The sequence below is a fragment of the Ascidia mentula genome, chromosome 3 (genome assembly GCF_947561715.1).
Source record: "Ascidia mentula chromosome 3, kaAscMent1.1, whole genome shotgun sequence".
Classification (NCBI taxonomy): Eukaryota; Metazoa; Chordata; class Ascidiacea; order Phlebobranchia; family Ascidiidae; genus Ascidia; species Ascidia mentula.
The window spans coordinates 1707743-1719910 of record NC_138568.1 but is presented as its reverse complement, the minus strand read 5'-3'; the positions used below and the strand labels follow the sequence as shown (position 1 = coordinate 1719910).

At 38.5% G+C, this 12168-nt stretch overlaps 1 protein-coding gene across 31 annotated transcripts in view; it reads left to right on the top strand.

The window, feature by feature from the left end:
• The window catches only part of LOC145894913 (uncharacterized), a 133325-nt gene that overhangs the window by 63502 nt on the left and 57655 nt on the right, over positions 1-12168 (top strand). For 18 of the 31 annotated variants that reach the window (XM_082983592.1, XM_082983597.1, XM_082983620.1 and 15 more), the window contains 5 exons: positions 1036-1197; positions 6422-6583; positions 7564-7725; positions 8740-8901; positions 9932-10093. The exons of 2 other annotated variants lie outside the window; for them this stretch is intronic. In XM_082983592.1, coding sequence (XP_082839718.1) covers positions 1036-1197; positions 6422-6583; positions 7564-7725; positions 8740-8901; positions 9932-10093 — 810 coding nt within the window. The remainder of the gene's footprint in view (positions 1-1035; positions 1198-6421; positions 6584-7563; positions 7726-8739; positions 8902-9931; positions 10094-12168) is intronic. 11 more of the 31 variants (XM_082983621.1, XM_082983614.1, XM_082983610.1 and 8 more) reach the window with 7 other exon arrangements.

The following is a 12168-nucleotide window of genomic DNA, read 5'->3' as shown; positions in this document are numbered from 1 at the left end:
ACTGAGCATTTGGCAATATGCCTTAACCTTAGCAAATTGTTATATATTGGAAATGTGGTGACCGATAAATATCTTGAAGTCACACATGAGATTTTTCCTGTCACATTGCAGTTGTGTATGGTGGGGATGTCCCAAATTGACAAAGACTCAAGTTTAGTGGTCATGAATGGACGTTTGACATGATAATCCTTGTGGTTTTATCGGTGCTTTTTTATGTATCAAGTTTATTATTCACCAATCGACGTTTCTTAACGTTTTAGCTGTTATGCAGCAGCCTTCATCAGAAGATAGGAAATGTAAGTTAAGCAATGTGGACAAAGTTGAGGCACAGAAACAAAGAAAAAACGCTACAAAAGAAAAAGAAGTGAAAAAAACGATAAGAAAGGGCGAATGACACACCTGCACTGTACAATTATCAGTAACCACACGGGTTGTCATGGTTTTTGGAGTGCGCGATGTTTAACGGCATAATTTCCTAGCAAGTGTCGGTACACCGGTGGAAACTTTGAGTGTCATTGAGTGATGACAATATATACGTCTGTGAAGTGTGACGTTACCAGTAGCTTGGCCTGTATGATGCGTGCAAGTATGTTGCTCAGGCTGCGACTGATTACAGAAATTTGTTGCAATCACCATAATTATAATACGGCGTTAAATGATCGGCATTAAGTTATAGCATTATATAAATTTCATAATACGCTATATCACAAAACTATCATTATACGCCCTAATAAATATTTGCTCTGGAATATCACTTATTATTCAGCTTCACATGAATATTAAAATCAAGCTGACATTTGCAGAATCTATTCGGGTTCGTGTTCGTTTTGGCATATCCCCCAGTTTGTAGTTGAATCAGGTAATTGGTTTTTCACGAAAAATAGTTGGGGGACAGGAAATTAAGACAACTTTATTAATTTTACTAACAAAAGTATTCATGTGAAACCTGGATATATTTGAAGTTACGGTAAAATATTCATGGGAAAAATCAATAGTTGTATGCTTGTAACTAATTTGTATATGAAATAATTTCAGATGAAGTCGTTGAATCTTCGTGGGAACACAGTTGATGATGAAAGTGCATCTGCTATTGCTTCATGTATTCAGTGGATTGAGAATCTGTCTCTGGAGGGTTGTGAGATGACAAGTGGTGGAATCTGTAAGATTGCAAATTCCATATCACAACTTAAGAAACCAGTAAGTTGTATGTTAGACCAGTGGTTTCCAAACGTTTTAGGGTCACGACACACTTGGATGTTCTGGATTGGTAGTGCAATGGGTTGCATGGCATCCCTACTTTATATGCAGTCGGTGCACTGCGACGTTTTGTCGATTTAGCAGCTTAAGTTTCTCTCGACAATTTATCCTGACCAATATGAGGGGTTGAAGGTATAAGCGCGTCAATTTTTGTACTCATTTTCCGATTGTTGAGAAGTTGTCTTGTCGAATAACCATAAAGTCATTGGCATTGCCCTCATGTGGTCGACACCAAAGTTTTTAGGTAAAACCCAAGGATACAATGAAGGTTTCCGTGAAGCATTTTGATGCTCGGCACGGTTGTGGCATTTGCGACACGTATCCATAATGTCTTTGTCAATATTTGACCCTGTATCAGCTTTTCTTACCAATCGCTTCATCTTTTGCATTCATAAGTGACTTTGATGCAACAACTTGGAAACTTCGGGTTGGAGTTTTGCAGGTATCACAACTCTGCAGCCGTACATAAGGCAACCATGACTGACGCTAAGGGAATCTATAATCTGACTGCAACGACTGAGCGAACTTCCCTTGTCGAAGTGTTAATTTTGCCAACCTTCTTAAGTATACCTCATGACCTTGGACAGAATCCGGTCTTTGGTCGTTTCTTTCATATTAGCTGTCACGTCTGCGGGCTTCACTTGTTTACTCAACGTAGTAATCGCCCATACCGTGTCCGTATAAACGGCGGTTTCCTCCTCATTAAATGTGAGATACTTTCCAGCTGGAAGACGACTGGAAGCGTCAGCATTATTGTGAATGTCAGCATTATTGTGAAATTTTTCTGGACTCAATATCATAAGAGAACTGGTTGAGTAGCATCGCCCATCTTGCCAACGATTTGCTGCGAACGTTGGAACAGCCTTCGTCGGTCCGAAAATCAACGGCAAGGGTTTGTGGATAGTCATCAAAATAAATTTTCGGTTGAAAAGAAACTGAAAAAACTTGCGAATGGCGAACACAATTGCCAAAGCTTCCTTCTGGATATGGCTGTATCTCTGACATTCAGCGATTGTTTTTGAAATATTTCAAATGGGCCATTCACTTCCATCCGCCACGAAATAAAACTGCACTAATTTCTATACTGGATGCACCACATGTTATTCCAATCGGAAGGCTTGGATCGAAATGTGTGAGAACATTGTCTGATGAAAGAAGATGTTTGAATTTCTTGAAAACTTCTTGTTATTTCTTCTGCCACCTCCAAGTAACTGCCTTTTTCGTTGGCCTGAACAACGGTTCTGCGACTACTGAAAATTCCGGGGGTAGAAACTTGCTGTAAAACTGAAGAGCACCCAAAAATGATCGGAGGGTTGACACAGTTTCAGGTGGGAGCATTTTTATGATACGTCGACCTTGCTTTTCTACCCTCTATGGTGAGAAGATGCCCAAGGTGCGAATTTGCATTTTTTCAACTGACAGCGTCTGACAGGTCTTTCTTGGTAAAATCGTAACCTCGTCCCAATTGCTGCATTAAATCACTTGGTAACGGCAGCGATTGGCGGTGTGTGTCTAGTTGGGGATTAACTGTCACCGAGTAATCGCCACGCACTTTATCAGATGTCCAACCTGGCAATGAAGACTTCCTTACTGGAACTACCGGTGTTCCCCTGCTGACGTCCATTTTCTGATTCGAATTCCTGCTTCGTAACATTGGTTCAAATCGTCAAGCAGAGCAAACGGAACCTGCCTTGGTTTGTGATATACTGGAGTTGCGTTGTGCTTGAACTGCACCTCTAACTCGACGCCTTGTGAAGTTTCCAACCCTTCTTTAAACAAATTAGGAAAATCCATGCAAATTCTCTTGCAATCTTGTTGGACATCTTTATGCGATTCAATTCCAGACACCAACTTTGTGGACAGCTTTCTTGTTCCATACAAAATGTTGTCCAGAAAAATCTTCAGTTCCTTGAAGGAATCTCTTCCCAGAATACTCTCAATTGTCAAGCCGTGTTACGCAAAACGTAAGCACGCTCGTGATATCTTTATTTGGAACGTAAACCTTCAACCGGCATGAAATAATAATATTCAGGGGAAGACCGGAGGCAGATCGGTAAGCAACGCTAGAGGCCTCAAGCTTCGATCGTCCAATGCTTTTCCAAACGTTAGTTAACAAAATGTTACCACCTGCAGGGGTATCGAGTTCCACCTTGAACGATTTGAAGAAGTCAACAAGTAGAATTACAAGTTTTGGAACCGTTTTGCAGTTAGCAGAGGTCACCAACCTCACACTAAAAACCTGGGTCTTCTGACGACACACAGCTTGCAGATGACCTTTGTGTTTGCAGAAATTACACCTCGAGTTTTTAATACGACAGGTCGATGCAGAATGTCCAGATTTCCCGCACCTGTGGCACTTTAACGATTCCTTTGGGGTATCCTGGAAAGTTAAGTCTTGCCCTCTTTAAACTTCTTGATGGAGGAGTCCCTTTCAGGACGAAAAACTGTTTCAGTTTCCACAAAAACGAACTTCAGTTCGTCATTCTTGACCTTAAACAGAGCCTTTAACATTGTCTTGTTAATCACGGAACAAACGAATCTTGTCCGCAGTGCTTCGTCCAGTGGATCGTTGATAAAAGCAAAATCACAGGTGGCAGCATCTTCGCGAATTCTTGTATGGTTTCTCCTGGCTTCCATTGCAAGTCACTACTGAACTTAAACCACTCACGAACAATAAAACGTTTTAGGTCAAACTAGTCCTTCATAAATGCAACAATTTGCAACAAAAAATCCAACAACAGAGATTAGCTTTTAGATCGTCGAAGACTGGTTGGTGAGAAATACTTGACCTCCGGTATAGCGCGTGCGTTTACAAATGTCATAAAACGCGACACTTAATCCTCCCACATTCCGGATCAAACCTAGCAAAATTGGCCGCAACAGAGGCCGAAAACGTTTCCGTCCCAACATTCATCTTCTACTAATTTCTTTGTAGTTTTTTTCTGTTCAGCAGTTAGGAGTAATTCAAAGGCCAATGTTGTATTTTCAAATAGCACAAAAATAATGGAATGATTCTAAAGTGAAATGAGACTTGCCCTTATAGCAGGAAATTTAATTATCCTTGCGAAATGAGTATTACACGCGTCTGTGCTCAACGCTTGGCCATAATATTAACCTTCATGCATGACTGATTGCTTGATGACGTGTCCTGGAACATTTCTACGTAGTAGGACTAGTTTAAAATAGTTTTTTTGAATTATAGCGGGCAGCAGAATTTCAATCCGCGAGCCACAGGTTGCACAACCCTAGTTTAGATGAATGTTTTACTTTTACCCAAACTTCAAACAATGCATCTCCAGTGACACCTTCCATATTGCATCTCGTGATACCGACACGCATAGTCGTACCCAGAGGGAGGGGGTACAAGAGGCCCAGCCTCCCAAGCAAAATCTATCAGCTGGAAGCCTCGGAAAAAAAGAACTTTGCGTTCTTTTTTCTATACACAACTGCAGATTCAGTCAAATAATTTTTGGTCCCAATCATATTCAAGCATTATTTAATCAATTTTTAAAGCTTGTGCGTTAAATTTATTTGATCGACGTTTCTGTCGTCATGCAATCAATCTTCGTTAGAACAAAGTGCGTGAGTGTAAACAACACCGTAAATATAAGAAAGCTCGAAAAAACGCCAAGGGGTGTGGGAAGAAGAAAGACGAAAGGAGTAAGCAAGCCGAAAATGCGCATCAACGTTCAACCACACATCTCCACAAGCACACTGGACAATCAGAGTCAAGCCTATAACTTTCAACAATGCCATTTAAAACAAACCAGAATGGAAACAATGACGTAATTTAACTGAATTATTTACTCAATTATTAAGCACTATAATCAGCGATGCTTTGGGAGTTTACCAGGTGTCGATACACTGCTGGAAAAAATGTCTGCGTTCTAACATTCAGCGTGAATTCATATGCATTTATTCTATAAACATCCGTTTAAACTTGTAATTTTTTTACCCAAAACTGTCGTTTCTCCAAAATTCACCTGTATCTGCTATAAGTTGCGACAACGCTGTACCCGCGGTTGGGCACGTCGCGTTTGTGTTCCTATTGCGTTGTTCGTCAGGCGCTGCCAGTCTCGTCAATGCATACGGTGCCGCAGTCAGCACAGGGTATGCGGTTACACCTCCAGTTTCGAACGCATCTCCTTTACGATCTTTGGAAGGCGAAACCAAAGCACGCGGTCTGACAGGCGGGCGTTCAAACACTAGGGAGGCCTTGCAAAAATGTAGCATTTCGTAAACCTGGCATTTCTTAAAAAATATATGTACAAGCACCCTTCGTCACCTTTAGCCCCCGGTTCTCTCTTTAAATGGAACATCAAAAAATGATGTCACCCCGACGTATTCACATTCCATTGTGAGCTCGATACTCATTTGAATGGAATTCAGGTGTTCAAGCAGAGATTCCACGTCCACTCGACTCCATATTTAAGCATTATCTTCCAAAGTAGAAGCAAGAAAACTATGGTGCACGTGTCAACGCAAAAACACATTTAATCTTTTAGTAAGATAACGCAATCACACAAACAAGCAATTGTAAAACCCTGCTTTTTGTAAAATAATATGTACAAGCAATGAGGCAATAATGATAAGTGAGTTACAGACAGTAGTGCACACAAAATGGAATAATGTATGTCTGTCTAGTTAACCCATAGCTGCACTTATGAGACCCGATAGGTCGATGTTTTTTAATATTGTACCAGCAATTATATTTGTTTGCGATTTACTGGATTCGACTGGTAAAAGCTAATGAAACTATGGGGCACGCACCGCCGCAAAACATGCGTTTTAGTTTTCGGTAACGCAACACCGTTACACAAGTAAAGATATCTTTAAAACACAAGTAAAGATATCTTTAAAATGGTACCTTTCATACAGTGCCTAAGCAGCATTCACTGCAGTAATTTATAACTTGAGTGATTTCGTAAGCTTTACAATACGTATAGTGGACAATTATTTTCCAGTAATTACGTGGGAAAAATGATCTAACGTAAGATTAGGGTTCCGCGGCCAAAAAAGTTTGGGAAAACCCTGCTGTTACTGAGCTACCGGAGCTCAAAGATTAAATTCACCAAGTGATTGTTCTGCCTCTGTGACGTCATAATTGATAATAATGATATTGTTGACATAAAAACTGATTCCAGTAATTTTTCATTTGTTTCAGATGACGTTGTTGAATCTTGATGGGAACACAGTTGATGATGAAAGTGCATCTGCTATTGCTTCATGTATTCAGTGGATTGAGAATCTGTCTCTGGGGTATTGTATGATGACAAGTGGTGGAATCTGTAAGATTGTAAATTCCATATCACAACTTAAGAAACCAGTAAGTTGTATGTTAGACCAGTGGTTTCCGAACTTCTTAAGGCAGTGTTTCCCAACCGGTGGTACGCGACGGCATTCCAGGTGGTGCGCGAGCACCTTTTCGTAATTAGCGGATATAGTTCGAATTGAAAAAACCGTAAGTGATCCCGAAATGTTCGTTACTTCATCCCCTGGGGAACTCAAATAGTTGGTACACGTCGAAATTGTTTTACCTCCAAGTTGTACGCAACCACAAAAAGGTTGGGAATCACTCACTTAGGGTCATGACACTCTTGGATGATTTGGGATCGTTCGCCAAACCTAACTTTATTTTGTTTAAGATAAAGTTATATTAAAACAAAAATACTGGTTACACTACTTTGGTTTGAAATCTGTCATAATTTTGGTCGAATCTAAAAGTGTTTTGTCGACAAAAGCGTTCCGCACTAATAATTACCATTTCTCATGCCCTTTATGCCCGAACATTCAAACTTCTTCTGGGTTTGTATTATAACCGGTTACATAATATAGATAAAAACTTTGTTAGTAGTGTAAGCAATTAAAACTATGGTGCACGCACCACCGCAAAATATGCGTTTCAGTTTTCGTTGACGTAACACAGTTGCACAAAACGTCTTTTATTAAAAATAGTGAAGGCAAACGATTGAGGTTTAACAAATTAGGAAATTTCCGTAAAGATATTTGGAAATTCCCCTTAATTAAAAAACTCAAAAGGGCTAATTCAAAACTAAGTTGGTTTATTCCTTGCAATGCCATTCATTGGGTCTCGTGGCATTGCAGGCATATAACTGCGACCAAGGTTACAAACATGTTACTAAGTTGGAGCCATGTGTAATTCGGGTTCTTTCTCTAACTGACTGAGCTACCGGAGCTCAATGATTAAATTCACCAAGTGATTATTCTGGCTATGTGATGTCATAATTGATAACAATGATATTGTTGACATCAAAACTGATTCCAGTAATTTTTCATTTGTTTCAGATGACGTCGTTGAATCTTGATTGGAACACAGTTGATGATGAAAGTGCATCTGCTATTGCTTCATGTATTCAGTGGATTGAGGATATGTCTCTGGAGGATTGTAAGATGACAAGTGGTGGAATCTGTAAGATTGCAAAGTCCATATCACAACTTAAGAAACCAGTAAGTTGTTTTTGAGACCTGTGGTTTCCAAACCTTTTAGGGCAGTGTTTCCCAACCGGTGGTACGCGACGGCATTCCAGGTGGTGCGCGAGCACCTTTCCGTAATTTGCGGATATGGTTCGAATTTAAAAAATCGTAAGTGATCTCAAAATGTTTGTTACTTCATCCCCTAGGTTACTTTGTAACACTCAACTAGGTGGTACGCGTCGAAATTGTTTTACCTCCAAGTTGTACGCAACCACAAAAAGTTTGGGAATCACTGTCTTTAAGGTTATGACACACTTGGATGATTTGAAATCGTTCGCCAAACCTAACTTTATTATGTTTAGGACGAAGATTTATTAAAACAAAAATACTGGCTACACTACTTTGGTTTGAAATCTGTCATCATTTTGGTCGAATCTAAAAGTCTTTTGTCGACAAAAGCGTTCCGCACTAATGATTACAATTTCAAATGACCTTTTACACGAACATTAAAACTACTTCTGGGTTTATATTATAACAGGTTACATTATATTGATAAAAACTTTGTTAGTAGTGTAAGCAATTAAAACTATGGCGCACGCACCACCGCAAAATATGCGTTTCAGTTTTCGTTGACCTAACACAGTTACACAAACCGTCTTTTATTGAAAAATTAGTGAAGGCAAACGATCAAAGTATAACAAAATCACAAAACAAGAAAATTCCTACACAATATTTGTACACTGTACTTTATTTAACCCTAGAAGGGCCAATTCAAAATCTTCAATAAGTTTGTTTATTCCTTGTAATAAGCTATTTGATTTTATTGGGTCCCGTGGCATTGCAAGCATATAACTGCGACCAAAGTCTCAAACGTGTTACTTAGTTGGAGCCATGTGTAATTCGGGTTAACTTTCTTTAACTGACTGAGCTACCGGAGCTCAACGAATAAATTCACCAAGTGATTGTTCTGCCTCTGTGGCGTCATAATTGATAACAATGATATTGTTGACATAAAATCTGATTCCAGCAATTTTTCATTTGTTTCAGATGACGTCGTTAAAACTTGATGGGAACACAGTTGATGATGAAAGTGCATCTGCTATTGCTTCATGTATTCAGTGGATTGAGAATCTGTCTCTGCGGGTTTGTATGATGACAAGTGGTGGAATCTCTATGATTGCAAATTCCATATCACAACTTAAGAAACCAGTAAGTTGTATGTTAGACCAGTGGTTTCCAAACTTCTTAGGGCAGTGTTTCCCAACCGGTGGTACGCGACGGCATTCCAGGTGGTACGCGAGCACCTTTCCGTAATTAGCGGATTTAGTTCGAATTAAAAAAACGTAAGTGGTCCCGAAATGTTCATTACTTCATCCCCTAGGTTATTTTGTAACACTCAACTAGGTGGTACGCGTCGAAATTGTTTTACCTCCAAGTTCTACGCAACCACATAAAGGTTGGTAATCACTGTCTTATAGTCATGACACACTTGGATGATTTACGATCGTTCGCCAAACCTAACTTTATTTTGTTTAAGATAAAGTTATATTAAAACAAAAATACTGGTTACACTACTTTGGTTTGAAATCTGTCATCATTTTGGTCGAATCTAAAAGTGTTTTGTCGACAAAAGCGTTCCGCACTAATGATTACCATTTTACATGACCTTTTACACGAACATTCAAACTTCTTCTGGGTTTATATTATAACCGGTTACATAATATAGATAAAACTTTGTTAGTAGTGTAAGCAATTAAAACTATGGCGCACGCACCACCGCAAAATATGCGTTTCAGTTTTCGTTGACCTAACACAGTTGCACAAACCGTCTTTTATTGAAAAATTAGTGAAGGCAAACGATTAAAGTATAACAAAATCACAAAACAAGAAAATTCCTACACAATATTTGTACACTGTCCTTTATTTAACCCTAGAAGGGCCAATTCAAAATCTTTAATAAGTTTGTTTATTCCTTGTAATAAGCTATTTGATTTTATTGGGTCTCGTGGCATTGCAAGCATATAACTGCGATCAAAGTCACAAACGTGTTACTTAGTTGGAGCCATGTGTAATTCGGGTTAACTTTCTTTAACTGACTGAATTCGGATTCTTTCTCTAACTGACTGAGCTCAAATGATTAAATTCAACAAGTGATTGTTCTGCCTCTGTGACGACATAATTGATAACAATGATATTGTTGACACAAAAACTGATTCCAGTAATTTTTCATTTGTTTCAGATGACGTCGTTGGAATTTGGTTGGAACACAGTTGATGATGAAAGTGCATCTGTTATTGCTTCATGTATTCAGTGGATTGAGAATCTGTCTCTGGATACTTGTGAGATGACAAGTGGTGGAATCTGTAAGATTGCAAATTCCATATCACAACTTAAGAAACCAGTAAGTTGTATGTTAGACCAGTGGTTTCCAAACTTTTTAGGGTCACGACACACTTGGATGTTCTGGATTCGTTCACCACACCTAATTTTATTCTGTTTAAGAAAAGTTAAATTAAAACAACAATACCGGTTGCACTACCGTGGTTTGAATTTAAATCGTCATTCTGGCAGAATAAAAAAAATGTTTTATCGTTAAAAGCGTTCTGCACCAATGATTACCATTTCACGATAACTTTTTACACAAACATTCAAACTTCTTTTGGGTTTATATTACAACAGGTTACATCATTTTGATGGAAACTTTAATAGCAGTAATTTCTGACAAATTACAATGTTGAATTTTTTTCGAAGTATTTTATCAGAATGACTTCAAACACCGGGCATTTCACGCTGTTTGCTTTATCTGGAATCTCTAGCGATTTTCATCATTCTTACGCTAATTAGCACCAAATTCTTGACAAATAGAGAGATTTTTTTACAAAATCTGTTGAGCGGAAAGTGGTCTGGCACTTGATTGAAAGTGACGTCACCCCCAAAGGATCGTTATATTAAAGTCATTCTGATTTAATACTTCGGATTTCAACATCGTTATATTTGTGTGACATAACGTTTTTGAACAAAGTTTTTATCGATATATAAAATGTAACCTGTTGTACTGTAAACCCGGAAAAAGTTTGAATGTTCGTGTTAAACGGTCATGTGAAATTGTAATCATTAACGCGGAACGCTTATGGCGATAAATTTGTTTTGATTCTGCCACAATGATGATAGTATTTAAATATATGTTTTTCTAACCCTAACAGTGTAGCAATAAAATGTTTTTACTTAATGAAATCTACCTAACCAGCAGCACTTCTTTCACGTGACACAAGTTAACTATCAATTCAATTTTAAATGTTACTAACAGTGTATTTGCTTTTATTGACACCTTGTGTAGTAATTTTCTAATACTAGCATATGTGGGAGTATCTAGGTTTAGGTGACTGGGATCCAGTAGGTCCGGACTAACAAGCAATACTCATTGTCTGACTTACGATTTACTCGGGGTGGCATCGGGCAAATTTATATCAAATACAATTTTTTGTTGGAATTTTCATTGACGACCAATATGCGTTTTTATTTCTATCTGTATTTGGTTTCAATATTTCCCAGACCTTACTTCAAAGTAAAAGCAAATAAAACTATAACTCACGCACCGCCGCAAAAACATGCGCGTCAGGTTTCGCTATAACGTAACACAGTTACACAAACGGTGTTTTATTTCAAAAATAGCGCTGACGCAGGCATTGGTGGTTTGTAATGTTTGCTCACAAGTAACAGTAATAAAAAAGCTCTGCATATGAATACGAATATTCCTTGAACATATTTGTGCACTACCCATTAATAAAACAACTTAAAAGGTGAAATGCAAAAATATGTTTGTTTATTCCTTGTAATAGTTTTATTGGCTTTCGTGGAAATGCAAGCATATAAATATGACAAAAACCACAAACGTGTTACTAAGTTGGAGCCATGTGTAATTCGGGATGACACTAAAGCGCTGTGCTGCTTGATTGCATTGCCAAAGTTTAAGACTGACTCCACGAGTCCACGCAACACCAGCAAAAGAGAAACGCGGCGAAAAAAGGAATTTAATCCGCTTCGTTTTAATGCGGTAAAGTGAGCGCAACATCACCTTCCATGTTGTAACAAATGATACCAACACGCATAGTCGTATCCAGAGGGAGGGGGTACAAGAGGCCCACGCTCTCAAGCAATATCTATTAGCTGGCAACCTTATATGAAAATATATCTTTTTTTTTCTGCACAAATGCGTATTGAGTTAAAAAAAATTTTGTTCCAAATTTTTTAAAGCGTATTTAATTAATTTTGAAACTCACGGGAAAAAATTTGTTTGATGGACGTTTCTGTCGTCATGCAATCGAACTTCTTCAGGACAAAGTGCGTGAGTGTAAACAACACGGTAAATATAAGAAAGCTCGAAAAACACAAAAAGGGAAGGCGTGAAGTAAAAAGACGAAAGGTGTAAGCAAGCCGAAAATGCGAATCAATGTACAACCACACATCTCCACAAGC